At 44.1% G+C, this 23,849-nt stretch overlaps 1 protein-coding gene across 4 annotated transcripts in view; it reads left to right on the top strand.

Annotated features, from left to right (window-relative positions):
- GCNT2 (glucosaminyl (N-acetyl) transferase 2 (I blood group)) overlaps positions 1-23,849 on the top strand; it is a 97,561-nt gene that overhangs the window by 45,321 nt on the left and 28,391 nt on the right. The window contains exon 1 of one of the 4 annotated variants that reach the window (XM_070405745.1): positions 6,871-8,474. The exons of 2 other annotated variants lie outside the window; for them this stretch is intronic. In XM_070405745.1, coding sequence (XP_070261846.1) covers positions 7,556-8,474 — 919 coding nt within the window. In that variant the 5' untranslated portion in view covers positions 6,871-7,555. Of the gene's footprint in view, positions 1-6,870; positions 8,475-23,849 lie in introns of those variants that run through there. One more of the 4 variants, XM_070405743.1, reaches the window with a different exon arrangement.

Raw genomic sequence — 23,849 nt, 5'->3', positions numbered from 1 at the left:
TTGCAGAGGCTCCGTCGGGGCTCCTGGGGGGTGGCGGAGCCGCACGGGGGAAGTTTTTGTGGGGAGTCCTGCTCCTTGCGGCGCTACTGGAGAGATTCTAGGTCCAGGTCCGGGTCGGCGCTGGAGTCCGGGTGCGAGAAGCTGTGTAGAGCATGGGACTCTTAATCCCAGGGTCATGGGTTCGTGCCCCTCGTCAGGCGCCAGATGCTGGGGTCCAACCCCAGCAGGTCCAGGGGTCCCCAAAGGTGTGGACGGAGTCGGCGAAGAAGGAATGACACGGAGACAGCCTTCAGTTGATCAGCAGCCTAGTCAGGACCTCTAGCCAAGATCTCCAGCCAAGTTCTGGTTAGGATCTGATGATTATTGTCTTGTTACATCTGTATTTATACCAGTCGATTTTAATCCTGTCAATTTCTATTGCAAAGGTTAGGGCGTTTCTTATCTCCATTCCATGGAGTAAAGATTATGTAGCTTAAGCGTGATTGTTTGTAGTTAAAGTGATTAACTACCCGCCTGGCATTTAGTTAAGGGGTTGTATCCCCTCCCTAACCTCAGGGGAAAATCCCCACCTGGGGAAACAACCTTTCTCAGAGAGGTGACCTTGGTTCAAACACATGGCGCTAAGGAGAGCAAACATATTAAGAACAATATGCTATATATGCCAGGTCCCTTGAAACATATGCTGTGCAGATGTTTCTTTCCTGCAGCGACTGTGTCAAGCAGCAAGGATGGACCGGCTTCCAGCAGCTGATGTCCATAAGCAGTTTCTGTGGGGACACGGCCACATCGAGTCATGGCTGCTTTCATGCTGCAGAGGCAGACTTGGGTGGTGGCCTCAGAGACCAAGCGGTCCTCAAGCCTGAAATATTCACTGCCTGGCCTTTCCCAGAAGTGCTGTCACCCGAGGTAGATTCACATGGTGTGCATAACATTTTTTAGGAAACATTTTGGTCATAATTGTGAATTTTCTGGACAACCAAAAGCCCACCCTTTTGTGCACAAAATGGTTGAAGACCTATTTTGAATAAACATTTCAGAAATGCCTTTTAAAGTAGGATATGCAGAATCTATGTAGAAGAGTTCTGTTACTACATTTATGTTTCTATTTCACTAAACGTTAGGACTCTTGTTTTCAAAGAAGGTCCGGCTGGCCCAGTGTTTGGACTGATTGTCAGTCTTCCAGCCCTTGCAGAGACATTAACTTATTTGATAGTTACGAATGCTAGAGATATTGTCAACAGTGATAAAATGGCCAGTCAGCTGTACAAATAAATGCCGGCCACCCTGACGTTGAATGATCTTGCACTGATATGCTTGTGGAGTTTTTCTTGGGCCTACTTCATTCTCAGTCCATCACCTATTGCTGACAGCAGGGTGGCCAAGTCTACCAGTTCTACATCCCTCTTCTAATCTGTGACTTCTTGCCTGCTTATGTCTGAGAAAGTTTAAGGTTTCTCTAAGCCAGTGGTTCTCAACCTTCCTAATGCCACGACCCTTTAATACAGTTCTGTGGGAAACTGCCTATTGTCTTCACTGGCAGAGAAGTGTAGACAGAGAACCCGGAAGGCTGGTGACCCTTGAAGCCCTAGCAAAGGTCAGAGCTGTGCACCCACTGTTAGTCCAGACAATGGTAGCTGAAGCAACTTCCCCACCAGATAGTCATGTAAATCCTTATTGATAAGATAGTCTGTGTGTTACCGGAACTTGCCTGCCTAAGGGCTATGGGTGGATCCCAAACCAATAAAAGGTTGGTGCAGCCTGAGCACCAGTGGAAGTCCTTCCTCTTGAGTTGGACTTATCCGCCTGGCCCCCCAATATTTCCAAATTATCTCTTGTCTCTTCTCTTTCATTTGTGTGCGGCTCCTCTTCCAGATCCTGAACCCTGAACCACGCGGGACGTGGAGGGAAACATTTACAACACAGTTCCTCATGTTGTGGTGACCCCCAATTTCATTGTTACAAATTGAACATAATTAAAGCATAGTGATTAACCACAAAAACAATATGTAATTATATATGTGTTTTTCGATGTATCTTAGGCGACTCCTTGTGAAAGGGTCGCTCGACCCCCAAAGGGGTCGTGACCCACAGGTTGAGAACCGCTGCTCTAAATGAAGAGTAAGTAGGCTGAGCCTCAAGACGGGTTTAAGCCTTTGGTGCTTTAACCAGAGATGATGAACTGGCATCCCGGGGGCCAGTGCTGCATGTGTGTGCATGCACTTATATTTTAACATTTTGTTAATATCTTGATGTCATTTAAAGAATTTGGGAATTTTAAAAAATAAAATTCAGATTTCTCACTTCTCTTATGCCAGAAGCCGGTCCATCCTTGCTGCTTGACACAGTCGCTGCAGGAAAGAAACATCTGCACAGCAGATGTTTCAAGGGACCTGGCATATATAGCATATTGTTCTTAATATGTTTGCTCTCCTTAGTGCCATGTGTTTTAACCAAGGTCACCTCTCCGAGAAAGGTTGTTTCCCCAGGTGGGGATTTTCCCCTGAGGTTAGGGAGGGGATACAACCCCTTAATTAAGTGCCAGGCGGGTAGTTAAGCTACATAATCTTTACTCCCTGGAATGGAGATAAGAAACGCCCTAACCTTTGTAATAGAAATTGACAGGATTAAAATCAGCTGGTATAAATTTGCATGTAACAAGACAATAAACATCAGATCCTCATCAGATCCTAACCAGAGCTTGGCTAGAGTTCCTAACCAGAACTTTGGCTGGAGATCCTAGCTAGAGGTCCTGACTAGGCTGCTGATCAACTGAAGGCTGTCTTCGTGTCATTCCTTCTTGGCCGACTCCGTCCACACCTTTGAGGACCCCTGGACCCGCTGGGGTTGGACTCCAGCACCCTTACAATATCTAAAGAGCTGGCAGCATTGGCCCATGGTGCAGCATGGATTAATCGCTAGTGTTGAGAGGGAGTGTTATGCCCAGATTTCAAGATTCCCAAGAAACCACATCAGGGAGCCATCCAATCCGATGCAAAAGCATAAGAATCTGTATTTCAGGCTAGCTTGAGCTCTCCATCCACCAGACTCACATACACATCGGCTAGCCAAGTGGCCAAGAGAGAGCCAACCCCGCCCAGAGACCGGTTATATAGGGGGGGGTCTGAGTAAGGGGAGGAGAAAGGACTGTGCTCTGCCGATTGGCCAGGCGCAAGCCGGGTCCTGTTACACAGGATGTGGTCATATCTATGGCGCGCACTTCCCTTGATTGTCATTGGTTAGTTTAAAATCCCAGGCGTGGCCAGCAGAGGCCTGGGCTTCCGGGAAGAAGGCCGCACGTGGCCCCAACATGGAGGATACAGGCAAGATGGAGGGCATAGCCCTCGCCCTTTCAGGAGCTGCGTGCTTTAGGTGGGCACAGCTTTCACCAGGGCCCCCACCGTCTCTTCGCCAGGGTCCCAACCTCTCTCTAGGTCCATGACACCATGGCCAAGCATTAGCTCCCACTTGTGAACTCACTAGCTCTGTTTTTCCTTCCCTCCAATCAGCTTTACTTACTTTTGTATCTTACCTGCCTGTACACATCTGAGTGTGTGCATCCAGCCTACAGCGTGTGATCATTGTTTTGGTTGCTGGGAGATCTTATTTACTTGCTGTGTCTCGCTTGTGGCCAGTGTTTGAGGTTGCCAGAGAGATGCAATAGAGCCTCAGAATGGGGAACAGAATGGCGTGAAGTCGATGGAGAGGGGAGGACCCATCAGAAGCATTGCTTTGATTCCGTGGCTGGTTATTATGCCAAGAGAAGCAATCTGAGGTAGAGAACTATAAGGACTTGGGAACAAGTCAGGCCTGGCTTCCAACCCTGCCCCCCAACAGCCAGCAATCAATTTGCCTGTGATAGCCCAGCTGAGGTGGGTGCACAGCTCACGGGAGGTTAATGAGAGGCTAAGTGACTAAAGGGAACAAAGATCCCACTGGGTTCTCAGAAAGTCCCCAGGCAGCCCAGCCTTTGTTTGAGCTGAGCTGACTGTGCATTGTTAGTTGCTGTCCTTGTCCTTGTTCCTGAGGAAAAGGTTATCCTGAGGTTGCGAGAGGCAGGGAGTGTTACAAAATGTCCACCTGACAGCACTTTTCAATATGTTAAGCAACTAAAGTGAAAAGAGCAGAAATAATGTCCTGGTTGGAAGTTAATATTTGAGCCCACCAATTATTTGCTGGAAGACAATGCCTGCTCAGTTACCACAGATAACAGGTAAAACAAACCTCCTACCAGGCCAGATGCTAAAAAGGCATCACGCTCTAACCTCGGGCTGTTTAGCTAAACCACTGTAAATAAGGCAGGACAAACTATAAGCTTTTTAAAAAATTACTGCTGTTTTGAATGTAAGTGATGTTACACTCCCACCTGCAATGTGCTGTGACTCAGGCATGAGTAAAGATGGGTTGAGTTTGCTTTGTGTTGGCATTCTCGAGAGCTCCCTACTGTAGGACCAAGGCTCAAGGCATAGAGAGGGGGGAAACAACAGCCTTCATTGGAAGCCTTTGCCTTACTCCCCACCCCACCCCCACCCTTGCTCTCCACAAGTCCTGCCAAGGAAGTATTTTGCAGAAAAGGGTGCGGCTCTAATAAGAATGAAGGAAAATGAAAGCATCAAAATGGATTATTCAGTTCTGCCCTTTATCTAGTCACATTCTTACTAATTCCCTCCCTACCCCCTGGGTGGGGGTGGGGATAATGGTGAGGGAGGAAAAGAGTGAAATTTAACCTTCATTCTTTTTGAGTGGGAGTACCCATTTCAACCCATTTGAAAGCCTTAAGAAGGTGTTTTTCTGTTCCATTAGTAAGAACAGAAATCAAAATATCTGTTCATTAACAGGGCAAGAAATGGCTATTTTTCAAAAGAAAAACGACAGCAGCAAAAATTGTTAATGCTTATTGAATAGAATATATGTGAATATATACATAAACCCTGAATAAGAGTTATCTCATTTAATGTGCTCAACCATGTGAAATAGCAACCACTGCTATTTTCCATTGTTATGGGTTGGCTCAACGAGATAGACCACCGACTCAGAATTTAAATTTGAGAGCCTTTATTAAGCTGGCCAGCTGATCACAGCCCGTACTTTCCCCCTCTGGGAAGCCTCGCAGCATATGGCAGCGACCAAGGGTGCAGTATGATCCTTTATAGCAAAACAGTGTTAAAAAAAATACAAAGCATTTCATTAGAAGTTCACAAAAAGTTCATGAGAACGGAGAGGAGGTAAACAGAGTCACACCTGGTTGGAACGTATCATAACATATTGTTTTTCTAAGACAATCTAGCAATATTTCTTCCATGCTCTCTGACCCTGACACAATCCTACACAATCCCTCTCCATACGTCAGTCCCCCCCTCCCAGTACATTCAGTTTCTCATGTTTCCTTTCCTCCTCTTAGCACATTCTGTAACATTTTGTAACCCTTTCCATGGCTCAGTCCTACACACTGTGACACCATCTGAAGAACCTGGCGCTTAGAGAGGCTACGTAACTTCATCCTGGTTGCATAGCTGGTCTGTGACCAGCTGGGACTTGAAGCCAATTAGACTGGCTCCAGCATCTGGACTAGGGAACTGCAGAATTAAGGAGCTGGCTTCTATCCAGCTGAATGACTTAGAAAAAATATCTATAATAATAAAAGCATAATGTGCTAATTAGACCAGATGTCCTTCCGGACATCTTTCCCGACGGCCTTCTGGACAAAGCCAGGGCTGCGAGGGAAGCCTGGGTCCCAGGTGCCTGCCATCAGCCAGAGGGAAGCCAGTGCCAGCAGCTGGGGGAAGGAAGACCTACTCTTGCACGAATTTTGTGCATTGGGCCTCTAGTATATAGTATTGGCCTTACTTTCCTCAACTGTAAAATAAAGGGTTGTGTTAGGTGATTTTTAAGATCCCTGCCAACTCTTTGGGTCTATGTCTAATCAAAATCCATCATATCTATGCTACTGTGGCCATTCATTCATCCAGGAAATGATAGGAAGTTAGAGAGTGGCGTGGGATAGGAAGGGGCAGGGAGATTGTTGCATTGTACACCAGGTGTTTTCCTAACAGGGGCAGCTGCTTCAATTGCCACACCAGGACCAGACAGGAGGGATAGCTGGGTGACTGGGGGAATGAGATGGGAGCACACCCACTATTTCTTTAGTTGGGCTGGTTACCTGGCCCAGGAGCATTCTTACCATCTGCACCAATCTGCAGCCCGCCCTCCACACCTGCTGAGGCTCCAGGCACCAGGATGTGAGCTTGGAGAACCCCTCTGTAATGTGACCAGACCTGCTGGGCTTCTCTTCCTGGCTCCCCTGAATCTCACTAACCAGTACTTCCAGGAATTTTCCTGCCGTCCAGCAGCCTTTGTTCTTTCTTAAGAGTCAGGAAATGGGAGAGGGCAATGGGTGGGGAGTAGAGTCCTCGGAGTTCTCTGAAATGCCCTCAGATCTCAAGATGTCAGGCTTATAAAGAGCCCCAGTGGGCAGTCACTCATGTTGCAGATAATACCGCGTCAACAGCACCAGCTATCTGAAGCTCTTTGTGAAATGGGAACCAACTTTTGCCCTCTGGGAACAATGACTATCACCTTCCTCTCTGGCAGGCGATCGGAGGTGTGCTTCCTTCATTGATGTCATCCGCACCCACCCTTTAATGTTTCCAGTCGCTCCTAGGTTCCTTCTGCCCTCACCCCATGCCCGCCGCCGTGTAATCCTCACTTCCCTCTTCTGATAGCCTGCACAGCACATATGCTGTGTAACACCATCAGAAACCATCGGATTCAATCCAGCCAACACCCACCTCTCCACCAGACTTTCTTGCTGCTGACAACAGTCATGTTGCAAGTGCCTTTTCCTTATCTGTGTCTGTGTGTGCTCAGAGGTAGCGATAACACTGAAATGAAAAGAGGTGGCCGAGAAACGGGAAGAGAGAGAAGCCGGAGCAGGAGTCCTCCACGCTAGGGTTTCCAACGACTGCTAGCCGGCTTGCAGGCTGACCCGAAAGAGGAGAACCACTTACGCTGAAACGCAAGGGGAAAGTGTGAGAAGAGAAGGGAGATGAGGTCAGAATAGAGTGGAAGGAAAGGGGGTGGGGTGAAGGCAGAGAAGCCCAGCCCCGGGGCAAAGGACCCGTCATTCCTTTCCTCAGCGTAATTTGCCGAGATCCGCCACTTGGGTTTCGTATGCAAACGAGGAGGGCTTCCCGCAGGCGGGGCCGGGCTGGGCGCCCACTCTGCTCCGCGCTCTGCGTGCGAGCGGCGGGCCGGCTCCAGCGCCCAGGACCGAAGCCCAGGAGCCCAGGAGCCCAGGAGCCCAGCAGCCCAGCAGCCCAGGAGCCCAGCAGCCCAGGAGCCCAGGACCGGAGAAGCATGCCCTCGCCCGCCACCGCCGGAGGACGGCGCGACACTGAAGCGGGGAGTAAATGAGGAATAAAGGAAGCCCGTCTGAGAAGCTGGCGAAATTCAAGACTGGCGGAGGAAGTCCATTCAGCCTCTTCACGCTTCTGTTTTCAGGGACTGGCCGTTTCTCAGTCCCTGGAGGGAGATTCCCTGCTCCAAGGAAGTGAAAATAATGAACTTTTGGAGGTACTGCCTTTTTGCTTTCACTGCGCTGAGTGTGGTTCTGTTTGTGATACGTTACAACGGCCGATTAAGCCTGCCCCAGAGGAGGCTGAATGGTTCCAGCGAAAGGGACTCCGTAGTCAGTGCCTGTGAGGACGCCCTGGAGGAGAAGTCCGCTGTTCTCTGGGAGAGGACGTTGCCATCGCCTTTGGGAAGCGTCCCCTGCGAGGACTACCTGATCCAGAGCCACTACATCACCAGCCCCCTGTCGGAAGAAGAAGTGGCGTTCCCGTTGGCATATGTCATGGTCGTCCATAAAGACTTCGGTACTTTTGAACGGCTCTTCAGGGCTGTCTACATGCCCCAGAACATCTACTGTGTTCATGTGGATGAGAAGGCCACGGTGGAGTTTAAGGCATCTGTGTGGCAGTTACTGAGCTGCTTCCCAAATGCCTTTCTGGCTTCAAAGACCGAGTCTGTAGTCTACGCGGGAATGTCCAGGCTCCAGGCGGACCTGAACTGCCTGAGAGACCTGGTGGCCTCCGAGGTCCCGTGGAAGTACGCCATCAACACCTGTGGGCAAGACTTCCCCCTGAAAACCAACAAGGAGATCATTCAGCATCTGAAAGCCTTCAAAGGGAAAAACATTACCCCAGGGGTGCTGCCTCCGGCTCATGCAATTGGACGGACTAAGTACGTCCACCAAGAGCACAGAGGCAAAGACGGCTCTTTTGTGAGGAACACCAATGTTTTGAAAACCTCACCTCCACATCAGCTGACCATTTACTTTGGCACTGCCTACGTGGCCCTTACCAGGGAGTTTGTCAACTTCATCTTCCATGACAAAAGGGCCATCGATCTACTGCACTGGTCAAAGGATACGTATAGCCCTGATGAACATTTCTGGGTGACACTTAATAGGATTCCAAGTAGGTACCGATTTCCATTGCCATTTGTTCTTATTCATAGATTGAGTTTGCTGCTATTCAACTCCTCTAGAGAATGGACTCATTTGAAATTATTTGAAAAAAAAAAGATTAAATGCTTAGAAAGCTATTTGTCTAGTTGGTTTTTAGTGACATTTTAGTGCCAGCTCTGTTGTCTTACAACCACGTGCAATATGGTGATCTAAGACATATGCTGAGCTACAGGAGCTCTGGCAAACCACCTTTGATGATGTATCCCCACAGTTGCCAACGTTCAGCTCAGTCTTTTGAATGGATGCTTTTCGTAGTCCTCCATAAGCACAGCTCTAGCATCATGAGATTGGTATTTTCCATAAGCATTCTAGAACTTAGGAGTTGAAATAAGATGTTATACAGTATTACATTGATGCTCAAAGTCATTGCTCAAAGTTCATAGGGTTGTTTTCAGAATCTTTGAATTCTCTTTGGATAGTTCACAAATTATCACTCCAGCTTAAATGTCTCTAGTCTAAGACTTGGACAAATACCCTGGTCTCGACTGATTTGGTTTAATAAATCTAGTCTGGTATTATATTGCCTAGAACAGTGGCCGACAAACTGCAGCTCGAGAGCCACATGCGGCTCTTTGGCCCCTTGAGTGTGGCTCTTCCACAAAATACCGACTTCTGCGCATGGGGCATGGGCCACGAAGTTTCAATCGCACTGTACATGCGCGCCCGCCCGTCGTATTTTGTGGAAGAGCCACACTCAAGGGGCCAAAGAGCCGCATGTGGCTCGTGAGCTGCAGTTTGCCAACCACTGGCCTAGAAGAATGGTTAACCAGGAGATGAAACATACAGAGAGATTCTAGGTCAGGGATGGGCAAACTTTTTGACTCGAGGGCCACAATGGGTTCTTAAACTGGACCCGAGGGCTGGAACAAAAGCATGGATGGAGTGTTTGTGTGAACTAATATAAATTCAAAGTAAACATCATTACAGGAAAACAAAACAAAACAAAGCAAAAACATCATTACATAAAAGGGTACGGTCTTTTTTTTTTTTTTTTTAGTTTAATTCATTTCAAACGGGCCGGATCCAGCCCGAGGGCCGTAGTTTGCCCACGGCTGTTCTAGCTGGAGTTAATCAAAGGTAAATTCCTAATTTTTAAGTCATAGGTTTTTATTATAAATTCTAGTTTGCAGCCTCTTGTGTTTATATGCTGTGAAGTCTTTTCTGTTGTGTTTGATCATTCGGAAAGGGGTCCAATGTATGCTAGGCAACTGGAGGCAAAAAAACAAACAAACAAACAAAAAAACGCCACCAGCATCAAACTTGTTCTTTGATTAAGGACTGGGTTTCTTTTCACAGTTCTGTTTCCCATATGTTTTCTGGGATTACCTGTGTGACCTGCATTCCTTTCCCAGTGAAGTCCCAACACGGTAGTTTCCACTATTGTGCCAGCGTGGCTGTGGTGCCAGCCAGCCCTGTGTGAGGGTGGCCCTACGCTTGTCATGCTTGGAATAACTTCCTGATCTTGCATGTGGTATTGTTATTGTTGGGGCATTGAGTGCTGTTTGAAACTATGCTCACACCTGAAAGTACACTCACAGCCGTCATTTCCCAGTAACTCAACATTCCTAAAAGCTAAGCAAGAGTGGTTGGGCATAGAAATCTGCTCAGAGAAAGAAGCAGAAAAAGATCCAGCAAGATGTCTGGGGACACAGATGTTGGGGTCCAGCCCCAGCAGGTCCAGGGGTTCCCATAGGTGTGGACGGAGTCGGCGATGAATGAATGACGGGGGAGGGAGGGGGCAGCGTTCAGTTGATCAGCATGGTTGGGTTCTCTCTATTGTCCTATTACATCTATATTTATACTATTTGATCCCATAAGCATGCCTCTATAATTACATCATGGTATGTTTTGGGAAACCTTCTACAGTTCCTAGTTTCATTTCCATAATCCTGTCTCTATCTAGTTCTGTTGATTTTAATCTTGTCTAGGTTAATCTCTGTGTTCCATTATAAGTGCTATTCCAAGGTCACTATTCTACTGCTCTACTGATAGGCTACAAGGAAGTGACTGAAGGAGTTTATCCTACCCAGTAAAGGTTATGTCCTCCCAGCCCCACTGCTTGCCTTCCCTGGGACTGCCCTGTGTCAGTGAGTCTCCAGGGGTATAGGCTTTGGTGCTTTCCCTGGTGGGCAGGCCCCTGGGGATGTGGGCCCAACAAGTCCCAAATTTATTGCCAAAAGTCTTAGTCCAAGTTCTTCATAAGTAGTACATGGTATTTCTGTAACACTAGGGGGATTTACTGATTTATTCTCTTCCTTAGTCCTGTTAACCCCTAACCTGGGGAAACAACCTTTCTCGGGGAGGTGGTCCTGGTTAAAACACATAGCACTTAAGAGGGGGAGCAAACATATGTCATATACACCAGGTCCCTTGAAACATACGCTGTGCAGATGTTTCTTCCCTGCAGCGACTGCGTCAAGCAGCAAGGGTGGATCGGCTTCCAGCAAATGGGGCTGGACCCCAACACACAGACATATGCTATCCTCTGAACAGTTTATTTTCAGAGATGCTAAGTTGTCAAATCAGGAAGACTGGGGAGGGGGGAACCAACATTTACCACAGTGCAGTGAGTGTTCATCCTTATTGTTTATTAGTTCTAACACATGAAAATATTATATGTGGCATCTAATAGTGTTTTCATTGATACAGTTTGTGCCAGATATGTGATGTTCTACATCATTTCTTTTAATTATAAGAAAAAATCATTGTTATGCTCATATACGGATGAAGAAAAAGAGACGTAGAGAGCCTGAGCACTGTGCTCATCTTCACACAGCTTGTTTAAGGCACGGTGCGGATCTGGTCCTGGATTTGTGTGGCCGGAGGTTTAAACTGTTCCTCTTGCAGCGGGAAAGGAAGGAATGATTGCTTATTCTTTCCTATATATCTAAAGCAAAGTCCCTGCGGAATCACAGAGAGGAGAGAGGAGAAGAAGGGTGGGGAGAAATGAGGAGGGCAGCGGAAGGAAGCTCCACCTCACCACTTAAGCTGGAAATAAGGTTAGCAGGGTGTGTGTGTGTGTGTTGAAAGACAGTATGCTGAGGCTTAATGGGCCACTGTGCTAGCTTGAGTCACGGGAGGGCTGTTCTTGCTGGAATTGGTCACCACACCCTACCTTGGCCTCTGTGCCAGCTTCCTGAGTCCCATCTGGAACAGGCTGTGAAGAGCATTGAGGATTTGTCTTCACACAGTACAGGAAAGAAGTCTTCAAAAAAGAATAGAATATTTTGACATTTACATTGTCAGCAGTCAACAAGTGCTTATTTAGCCTTTCGTGGTACCAAGCATTATTCTGTGTATTGAGGATGCCTCTGTAAGCAGACAGACATGACTCATGGAATTTTAGTTTCAGGATTTGAATGGTTGAGCATGAAATTTAGTGCCTGTTTAGTACAATGGGCTAAATTCAGTATGATTTTAGTATATTGGACTAATTTTTCTCCACTTTAACCCCTCAAAAAATACTTTTTCCCCCTGAATATCTGTCCCTATATATGTTTTTTTTTTTTTAAATTATTGACTCATTTGACAGAGAGAGAGAAACATCAATTTGTTGTTCCACTTGCTTATGCATTCATTGGTTGACTCTTGTATGTGCCCTGGCCAGGGATTGAACCTGAAACCTTGGTATATCGGGACGATGCTTTAACCATCTGAGCTATCTGGCCAGGGCTATCTGCCCCTATTTTTAAAACAATTTTAAAAGTTAGCTTTAAAAAAACAAACACACCAGAAAATATGTTCACAAAGTTCAAAATTTTTAAATTTTGCACTCCATTAGTGACTAATATTATAGCTTTCTTCCAGAGGAGTTTTATTAAGTTTGTAGATAATAAAACTAATTAAATATGTGTGGAAAATAGTACACATACTTTTTAAAAGTTCACCACAGAAATACACAGAAAAATAAAATGGTCCTTATCTTACTAGTATTTTTTTCCCCCCTTATTTTAAACACTCTGTTGTCTGTGAGAACAAAAATACCACAATATGTGGTTTTATTTAAATAGATCATAAGCAAACACTTAGGGAGCTGATTTTAAGGCACGGTGGGGATCCTTCTTATTTTGAAGGATTTTCTATCAAAGTCCTAGGAATCTTGTGGGACAAAGGCACCAGGAACCTTTGCTTCCCAGAGTCCAACAATGGTGAGCTTTCAGACCAGCTAGTACAGCGGTTCTCAACCTGTGGGTCGAGACCCCTTTGGGGGTCGAACAACCCTTTCACAGGGGTCGCCTAAGACCATCGGAAAACACATATATAATTGCATATTTTTCTGATTAATCACTATGCTTTGATTATGTTCAATTTGTAACAATGAAATTGGGGGTCATCACAACATGAGGAACTGTATTAAAGGGTCGCGGCATTAGGAAGGCTGAGAACCACTGGGCTAGTAGAACACCCGTTGTTCCCTTGTTTAAAGTTTACAGTGGCTCCTCATTACCTTGAGTCAGGTTGAGCTCTTCATATGGCATGACCTCTGCGACCGGACTCCCTCCCACTTCCCCACCCATCTCTCTACCCTCATTTCTTTTTACTTGATGCCTCATACTTTTTGTTCCAACTACTTGGTTCTACATACTTTTTAAATTTTCACCTGATTTTTTTGGGTGGCTCTTTAGATGTCCTCTTCGGGATACCCTTCCTACCATCTCTAACTCCCATCCATACTTTATAGCCAACCCTGATGTCACCTCCTCTGGAAGCCATCTCTGATCAACCACCTCAAAGATGGTTGGAATTCCAACTCCGGGTTCTCTTACACCCAGTGCCACTGCTACCAGCATTGAATTATAATAACCTGCTAAGTGAATAATCTTCTCCGCCCACCTCTTTAGTTTTTGGGTTTCTTAAGTGTAAGAAATGTGACATTGCACCCTGGCTGGTTTAGCTCAGTGGATAGAGCATTGGCCTGTGGACTGAAGGGTTCCATTCTGGTCAAGGGCACGTGCCAGGGTTGCGGGCTCGATCCCCAGTAGGGGCTGTGCAGGAGGCAGCCGATCAATGATTCTCTCTCATCATTGATGTGTCTATCTCTCTCTCCCTCCCTCTTTCTTTCTGAAGTCAATAAGACATATTTTAAAAATAAATAAAATAGGAGTAAAAAAAAAAAAAAGTGACATCCCTATCACCCTGCCACAGTACCACCTGTCACTGTGCCTGATTTGAGGGCAGCAGAGTGCCGGATGGTGGTGGGTTGGTTTGGGGAGTGGCTGAATAGCTATGAAAAGATCGGAGGGACGGATAAAAGTGTCCTGTACCTGGGTGGGTGCAATTTCTTATAGAAAGGATTAGAGAAACAGTGAATAAGATACTGCTTGAAGGTATAATTCCATTATAGCTAGGCCAACAAATAATATCGGCAAAAGGAAAGATATATAAAAAAAAAACACTTGTAGAATTAGTTAGCTCTAGAGTTCTCGTTGGAATGTTAATAGGGCTGTCTTTCCTTAGAAAATCTGGTTCCCAGCTAGCCAACCTGGGCCATCATACAGGCAAATCTGATGCCAAGAGAAAGCACTGGCATTCTATGTGGACGCCCCCAGTCTTCGCCTTACTTGCACCTGGTTTGAGTTTCTCTCACAACTTGGCATCCTTCCAGCCCTGCTGTTAGGCCCATTCCTGGCCTTCTCCCGTCTATGCAGTGGGCTTCTGCTGCCTGAATTGGATCTAGGCTGCTCCTCAGCTACTAGCTTACAAAGAAACATGAGTATACGGAAATAAAAGGTTAGAATAATATAGCAATAATAGAAAGAAACTTGAAACTCTTCAGGCGTAGCTCTCAGCAAACATAAACATTGAGCTTAAATAGGTATGTGTTCTCTGCAGAAAGGTTACTAGGGCTTTAAATCTGGGTGTGGCTGGATCAGTCCCAGTTTTGTAGGGGTTTTTTTAATCCTCACCCAAGTATATGTTTTTATTGATTTTAGAAGGAGATGAAAGGAGAGAGAAAGAGAGAGAGAGAGAAACACTGATTCAAGAGAGAAATATTGCCTCCTGTTCGACCTCCATCTGGGCTTCAAACCTGCAACATGGGTGTATGCCCTGACCGGGAATCGAACTCAGGACCTTTCTGTGTATAGGATGACACTCCAACCGAGTCACACCAGCCAGGGCCCCAGTGTTTTTTAAAGTACAGTCATCAACTACTGGGATATGTTTCTGAAAAATGTGTCAGGTGATTTCCTAGTTTTGTGAATACCATAGAGTGTACTTACACAAACCTAGATGGTATGGCCTACTACACACCTTGGCTCTGTGGTATAGCCGGCTACTCCTAGGTTACAAGCCTGTACAACATGTTAATGTACTGAATACCACAGGCAATTGTAACACAATGGTAAGTATTTTGTATTTAAATGTACCCGAACAGAAAAGATACAGTAAGAATATGGTATAAAAGATAAAGGGTGATACACCTGTATAGGGCACTTGCCATGAATGGAGCTGGCAGGACCGGAAGTTGCTCTGGGTGAGTGAGTGAGTGAGTGGTGAGTGAATGGGAAGGCCTAGGACATCACTGTGCACTACTGCAGACTTCATAAACACTGCACTTAGGCTCCACTAAGTTTATAACAAATATTTTTACTTCTTCAATAATAAATTAGCCTTAGTTTACTGTAACTTTTTTTATTTTATAAACTTTAAAATTTTTATTTTTTACTCTTTTGTAATAACATTTATTTAAAAATATATTTTATTGATTTTTTGCAGAGAGGAAGGGAGAGGGATAGAGAGTTAGAAACATCGATGAGAGAGAAACATCGATCAGCTGCCTCCTGCACACCCCCTACTGGGGATGTGCCTGCAACCCAGGTACATGCCCTTGACTGGAATCGAACCTGGGACCCTTGAGTCCATAGGCTGCTGCTCTCTCCACTAAGCCAAACCGGTTAGGGCTGTAATAACATTTATTTAAAATACAAACATATTGTATAGATGTATAAAATATTTTCTTTCTATATATCCTTATTCTATAAGCTCCTTCCTATTTTTAAATTTAAATTTTTTAAAAAAAATTTTAAACTTTTTTGTTAAAAATTTTGACACAAACACACACATTAGCCTAGGCCTGCACAGGGCCAGGATCGTCAGCATCGCTGTCTCCACCTCCACCTCCTGTCCCAGTGGGAGGTGTTCAGGGCAGTAACACACAGGGAGCTGTCATCTGTGATAGCAGTGCCTTCCTCTGTAACTCCTCCTGAGGGACCTGCCCGAGGCTCTTCTTGAGGAGGTGTCACTCCTTCAGAAATGTGTCCATGGTGGTTCGCTTGGTCTATTTCTTTTTGCCATCATGGATTTGCTTGTAAGAAGATAATGCACCATGAACATTCCTCTCTATTAAGGAAAACCTTTCAGTGTTGGTCTGTGTTTTCAAACTTTCTACAGCGCTTCCTGAGGTCTGCAAAAGCTTCTGTTAAATCCGTCTCTGTGAATTTTCTTGGAGGTTCTTTTTCTTCTGCAGTTTCCTTTGTTACTGCCTCCTGTTCCAGTTCCAACAACTTCCTCATTAGTTGATTCCTCAGGAACCATCCAGGAGCTCCTCAATAACATCCCCATCCACACCAGGTTACCGAGGTTTGCCCTCTCAACCACAGCCTTCTCGATGTTTGCAACCTTTGCAGTAGGACGTCAGAATGACGTCACTAGGCATTGTTGACTGAAACATCGTTTGGGGGCACATGACTGCATGCATTGTGTTTTCTGTACATCGGCAAATTTAGAATTCAGTTTGTAAAACCACAAAGGATGCATTTAATCATACCGATTATACCTAGAATGATAAACATTGGGGGATTGTAGAATCAGATTGTAATGAATGTCATTAGAACATTCAGGTCTAAAGTAAAGCTATTTTGTGTGTGTGTGGCCATATGACAATCCACACTGATACTTATTTTGTCAGCAAGGAAATAAATTCTGGCTGAAATAAAAATTATAGAGGGTTCTATCTATTTAACAGAGTTTTTAAAACAACATCATTTTTGTGTAGCCAGATAATATTAAATACACATAATAAATTTGGACATGATTTTCAAAATACGGTATCAGTGATTTGGGCCTGTGTGACTTGTTTTTCCTTATTGGTAAAGGGCTCTCGGCTCTCCTAGGGCCAGTCATTTGAGGAATATCTATAATGTACAATTTGTCCTGGCTCTTGAGTACCTAGATTGATAAGTCAGCATCAGAAAATGCTGAGCTCTTTCTTGGGAGAGAATCCTTAAACAGGTTTCGGGGTATTAACATAATTAAACTACTAGGCATTTGAGGGATCATCTGTGAAGCCTCCAGCCATGGGCTGTGCTGTAATATTTGGATCATCTTCACTGGGGAATCTGTGCCCAAACATTTTTGCTCCCCCCGCCCCCCCCCCCCCCCCCCCCCCCCCCCCCGCCCAGCTCTGTTAAAGGAAATAAGCAGGAAACTCTGCTCTTAACTAGCTTTTAGTTCCTAATCTCTAGAACAACATTATGCAAGATTTTAAAAAATAGGCTAAGGTGCATTAAGAACACATACCATTATGACTGGTAAACATCCACTAAGCTGAATTTAGGTAAATTTAATTCTAACGGAAGGGATTGATGTAGCTACCACTTACTTTAGAACTGGCAAGACCATTTCTCTAAATTTCATTCAACCTTCCATCGTTCTCTACCAATTGCATAAGACAGATCTTTTCTAGAGGTAGTGGTTGTTGTTGTTTTTTAACAAAAACATAAATTGCATTTCAATGACTTTTTTAAAAATTATTTTTAAAATCGATTTTAGAGAGAGAGAGGGAGAGAGAAACATCGATTTGTTGTCCCACTTATTTATGCATTCGTTGGTTGACTCTTGTATGTGCCCTGACCGGGGATCAAGCCTGCAGCCTTGGCATATTGGGACGATGCTGTAACCAACTGAGTTATCCAGCCAGGGCTCAATGACTCTTAAAACAACAACAAAAAACATGACAAGGTATTAATTGTATATTGAAGCCCAAATAGATTTATAATCAATGTCTAAGTAATCTCTAACATAAATATCCCTGCTCTTGTTTCTCTGAACCACAGCAATAGCATCTCCATCCCTCCCACTTTGAGTCCACATGCTACTAGGGAAAGGGACTAGACAAGTATGTTTTCTAAGTCCTGGCTCCCATCTTTCTCTCTGTGATACTGGCCTTAGTCTACTGCACCTCAGTTTACCCATCTGTGATGATGGGAATAATAAATAGTACTTAGTTCCCAGAGAACTTATGGGTATTAAATATGATAATGTATATAGTGTGGTAGGTCTCACAGACAGAGCACAGCTCAGAATCTGCCTTAGGGCCTATTAAACACAGATTGCTGGGCCCCGCCCCCCGTATCTGATTCACCAGGTCTGGAGCACGCCTATAATCTGTATTTCTAGCAAGTTCCCAGGCGACACTGATCATCTGTTTAGGAAGCACATTGAGAACTGCTAACATAGACCATCTTCTACTGAGACTGACATGTTTATAGATTTGCAGCAAATGTTGGTTCTGTTCCTTTCCATTAAGGACTCTGCTTGATTGAGAAAAAAGGCAGTTGCCAGAAAAAATGAAAGTGAGTTTGTATAAGGAAAAGCTTTCTGATGTTGATGGCATAAAGTGGATATTATGAAAGTGGTACACAAATGACTAATGCTTCGAAGTACTCGGATTGCGGGAATATCGTGGGCTCTGGAATGAGAAAAACCTGAGGATGAATTTTAGCTTTGCCCTCATTAGCTTTGTAACTTTGGGTACCCCTGCACCTCAGACTCCTCATCTTTAGAGTCACAGTAATGATGGCTACTCAGTAAGGTTGTTTTGAGAATTAAATGAAGAAAAAAAGGTTATAAAGTGAGAGGTTAAGTGTTTATCCAGTTATTATTATGAATATTATTAAGAAAACCTAAATGTAACCTAGTATTCCTAAGTTAGTAAGATCCTCGGGTGTTAAATCAAATTATTTTACATCTCTTTTCACAACAAAAGGATGTCTACATTATGGCTTCCCATCTAAAACTAGATGTAGATATACCCAAGCAGGAGTAGGAGGAAATATAAGAAAATTGAAGCAGTTTAACATGTTGGGATGGATACTTATTCTTCATCATTTTGATTTCCCTTAATGTTATTGGTATAATACTTGAAATTACTAAAAAAAAACCTCACTTCGTCGTTATAAGAATACTGTGGAGTATGTATTCTATTCAAAGAGTGTTTCCTTAAAAATGCAAAGGACATTAATAGTGTTTTGAGATCACATCACGTGACAGAAACAGGAATTGGGATTGTTTTATTTTCTTAAACCCTACCATGTAATAGAAAGGACTTACGATGTCTGTTCAGAACATAAAGGTTTTTGCTGGCCCAGCCACATCCTTCCCATTTCAGGTGTTCAACTTCCTTAGTGTTAGAACAAATGTTGTGTCTCCTAGCTACTGACACAGAGATCATTTTAAAACCTGTATTATGAAATTTACAAAATACAACAGCACTGAGAATAGTACAGTAATCTCTTGTGTTCATCAGCCAGTTTCAACAACCAGCAACATTGCAAGAAAATTTAAAATTTATAGTAAACCATTGAGTTGACTTTAATTTTCAGAAATGAGTAGCTTCCTCTTTTCAGAGGAAATGCAAACGCCCACTAGTCCAGACTAAGACTTTCTGCATAGCCTGTAATAATGACTTCCTGACAGGTGAAGGTCTCTCTACCCCATGGAAACTTCTAGGATGAGTTTACCCCACTTAATCTTCTAGGATGGTTTTCTTTTCCCTTTTTTCTTTTCTAATGGACAAAGCTGAATCTACAAGCACATGCTCTTTAGGCATTAGAAGCAAAAGTCAGAACTTTGCCTGCTAGGATTTCCATCCCTTTGGCCTTCCTCTCCCTGTATGGAGAATGGGAGGAGTATGTTACTAAGTGCCAGGGCTGATTAGCAGCCCCTGAGCGATGGATGAATGGATTACTGTGTGACACAACCTTAGCTGTGAAAGCAAGGCTAAGGGATGGCCTGGCCAAAGGGACCAGGCAGCCTCGATTGCCTGCCTCATTAGCCTTTTATTGTAACAGCAGTTTGAGATAAAGTTTATCTTTTAGATACAAGCAGTAGGGTGAGTAATCTTGGGAGGACACATGTGTTTACATTGTCCTCTAGGCAAGGACATCCAGGGATTAAGCATAAGGATTCCAGTAAACACCCGGGGGTCGGGGGGTCTGCACATGCACAGGCTTGTTTGGAAAGGTCAAGGAATAATTAGGGGCGCCACCTTCGACACTCCCCTAAGTCTCTCCTCAGTTAGAATTTTGACAAACAGGCAGGCGGCCTTGCACACACTTCTCTTTTCTCAGAATGTCCTCCTTACAAACTTCCCAATCAAGTCTCACCACCAACTAAGAGCAGTGAATTAATTAATGAGATAAACTGTTCCATGTCCAGTATTTAGAGGTACCTTTTTAAATCTCTTCTTGCTATTGAATATTCTGCTTCTTCTATTAAAAAAAAAGGACCAATTGGCAGTCTTACTATTTTATGAGTCCTCTCTGAGTTTGACTTTGTAATTGACATGAAAATATTTTGCTTTCAAAAAGGGAACATATGTAATACTTTCAACGATAAAGATTTTAACCCCTAGAGCGCCGGGGAGCGCGATCCCCGCTCCTCCTGTCTTTCGCCAAAAGTGCCGGGAGCGCTATCGCGTTCCTCCTGCAGTGTCACTATTAGATGCTAGTAGTTCACTCTTTATGTGGGAAAAAAAATTTAAAAACCTTAACTCAAAATGCCTTGGCAATTTTAGCATAGTTCCTAGGATATTGGTTGGCACTCAAAGGGTTAAAAAAGATATTTTTGCCTTCAGCCAAATCCTAATGTATTTTCCATTACCACATGTTCTCCTAGAGCCTTCTTTGTTGGGTTCAATCATCTTGTTAATTTTCCACTTATGTAATTTAATCTGAGATGCCCTGGGCATCAAGCTCTGGAGCTTTGTATGAGGTTCCTCTGACCTTTCAGGGCAGTATGGGAGAATATGGACTCGGGCATCCCGGCCTTGTCACTGAACAGCTCATCTGACACTGGACAAATTACTTAACCAAGCAACCTCAGTTAATTTTGATTTTAGGGGCAGGGTTAGGGTCAGGGTTAGGGTCAGGGTTAGGGTCAGGGTTAGGGGACACCAGAGAAAGTATGGAAGGTATTTGAGAATTTACGAAAAAGTAAGAATTGTATATTAGGCAATTTTTATTCATCTTCAACCCCCAAAACTATATATCCAGAGAAGAATATGTCTCACAGTTGTGACTATGACTTGCTCGTATTTCTTTTCAAAGGTGTTCTCTGGGTGGCTCTAAGGATGTGAGTTTCAGATGATCCCAAAAGGCTTTCAAGGATTGGAACAGTCGTTTATGGACTTTGACATTTTATTTTTATTTTTAAATATATTTTTATTGATTTCAGAGATGAAGGGAGAGGGAGGGAGAGAGATAGAAACATCATTAATGAGAGAGAACCATGGATCAGCCGCCTCCTGCACGGCCCCTAATGGGGATCAAGCCCTCGACCTGGGCATGTGCCCTTGACTGGAGTCGAACCCCGGACCCTTCGGTACCCAGGCCGATGCTCTATCCACTGAGCCAAACCGGCTAGGGCGGACTTTGACATTTTAAACGCTTCATAACGCACAGCTAAGAGCAGCAGAATATTAAGCAAACAGGCAGTAAGTGTTGCCAGCCCTGTGTGATTATTTTACTTTCCTTTTTATAAGTGCTGCAAACTCCAGCCACTGGGTTATGTAAAAAGGGCCACTGACCTAGATATGCACACTGCGAAATTATTTCCTAGGTCCTGGCCCCTGTTTTTAACTAGCTGTTTGACCTCGGGCAGTCACTTAAACCTCTCTGGGTCTTAGTTCCCTCTGTAAAATGAGGAATTTTGGCAAGGTGATCTCAAAAGTATTATTTTGCTTTAACTCTGGAGCATGCAATGGAAGGAGCAAAAATTTTAGAGACAGACAGACTTGGGTTTCATCTACCTGCTGTGTGATCTTGAGCAATTACCTTCTCCTACGTGGGCTTCAGTTTACTCATCTATAAAGTGGAGACAATATCAACTTCATGAGATTGTTACAAGACCATGCAGGTATAGCTCACAGCCCAGCCATTGTTAATTGTACTGCCATCTCCATCCCTCCCCTCTCCCTCTCTATGGTGTATCGGTGCCATGACTTTCCTATTTATATTGCACCGTGACTAGTAGAATTAATGGAACAGTGGACTCGGGGCAATGACTTTCTCTCTTTGTCAAGGTTACTATGTCCATTCTGGATGCCAGCTGCCACTGCTGCCATGACTTAGAACTCAGGCCAGTCTCCATAGGCAGTGTGTGGAGGTGATTTTTGTGCTCAAAAATTCTGATCAACTGAGTAAATTGGGTACTGAGTACTTATACACTCTCCCCACTTGTCTGCTTGTCTAATGTAGCACATTAGCTCTCCTTTCTAGAGAGTATTTTCTGGGTGTGCCCATAAGTGTTGAGCTAGACTAAGGCTACTGTAGCATATCAACTGTGGGCACGGGACAAGGGCCCCCTGGAGCCAGACCAGTTGGCTTCACATCTTCTCAGGTTCCAAGTGTATACTAGGGTATGATTTGAAGCAAATTACATATGCAATCTCTCTGAATTTCAGTTTTGGCATTTGTAAAATGGGGATGGTAATAGTACCTTCAGTTGTAACCCAATTATGTGTATTAATATATATCAAGTGCCTAGATTGGTGCATGGTGCTTAGTAAATACCAATAACTGTTAGTTGTTTTTATTCCTCCAGTTGCCTTCAACAGGGGCTGGAAAAATGCAAACTCCCAAGATTCAGAGGCTTCTGATTACTACAAAGGCTCTGGAAGATTTTCTAAAACTCAGACGAAGTCAGCTTGAGCTCCTCTCTACTCCCAACTTACTACTAGGGCTTATCTTGCTGGGGGAGATGAGAGGAGCAGAGCCCTAAGCATGTCACATTGGTTAGTGAGGTGGATTGTCCCGTGTGCATGAACCCATGTTCTAGTACTTAAGTAGTAGGAAACACAGATGGCCAACAACAATCTTATATCAGTATTGATATCTTGACTCTTGAGAATACCTACAATTTTCAAATAACCTGAATCTCCTCTCTGTCCCAGGTAAAAAGAAAAATTTTTTAAAAGCAGTGATGTTTCTACTAGAATTAGGAGGTACCTGAACCAGGTTGGAACAGAGGGTCTCAGCAAGGGGTGTCTTGCCCGTCTCCCAATCAGCATCCATCCATTGTGTTCCGATAGGGACATACGTAGTAGGGGGTGTGCCAGATGAAAGAGACATGGCCTCAGTTACCTTCAGAGTCCCCCAGTGGTCCCCATGGAATGGAGAACTATTGTAAAATGAAGAGTGTGGGTCCCCCTCCCCCTGCTCAAATCATGGCGTCTTCTAGCTTATGATCTTGGGCACTCCCTTCAACTCTTCAAACAGTTTCATCAGCCAAGGATTGATAGTCTCTTGGGGGGTAGAGGGGGAAGGTAAGGAGACACGTGTTGTGAGAAATGAATGAACTAATCTATAATAACACATTGTATGTGGGAAACGTATCATTCCTTCAGAGAAATTACCAGCTGAACTGGGTCACAAGATGGGACTTCTAAGTCATAAGACAACAGTCTTATTTTAGTGCTTCTCACAATTTTTCTCTAAAATACCCTAGATATTGGAACCAAAGGGCGGTAACAGCATTTTGGTCTATACATTGCCTAATACCGAAAAACTTTTTTAATAACAGGATTCCATAAAGAGTGTTCAGGATTCATTTTAAAAAAATAGTGAATTTTTTAGTATTTCTCAAATGACAAATTTTATATATAGGTCAAAGATAAAACAGAATTAAAATTTATGCATTTATTATTAAGGTGATCCATTCTGTTACATACTGTTCTTAAACGTGAAGCAATGTCCCATTTTATTTTTAAATTTATTTGGAGTAAAATTTATTCTCTTTGGTGTTTTGACAATAGCAGAGTCATGCATGTACCACCACAACCAAGGACAACTCCCATCTCCTCCAAAAATTCTCTCGCGCTGCCCCAGACCAAACCCTTGACACATCCTGACCTGTTCTCCATTCCTATGGTTTTGCATTTTCTAGAATGTCACAACATGGGTTCATAGAATATACAGCCTTTGGGGCTGGAAAAGCAGTTTTCTATTCTGCCTTTTAAAAATGAATTCATGCCCTAACCGCTTTGGCTCAGTGGATAGAGCATCAGCCTGCGGACTCAAGGGTCCCAGGTTCAATTCTGGCCAAG

The sequence above is a fragment of the Myotis yumanensis genome, unplaced genomic scaffold, assembly GCF_028538775.1.
Source record: "Myotis yumanensis isolate MYYU_CA2020_CCGP unplaced genomic scaffold, mMyoYum1.0.hap1 SCAF_2, whole genome shotgun sequence".
NCBI lineage: Eukaryota > Metazoa > Chordata > Mammalia > Chiroptera > Vespertilionidae > Myotis > Myotis yumanensis.
Note: the sequence above shows the minus strand (reverse complement) of the source record. Positions and strands in the feature narration are given on the sequence as shown.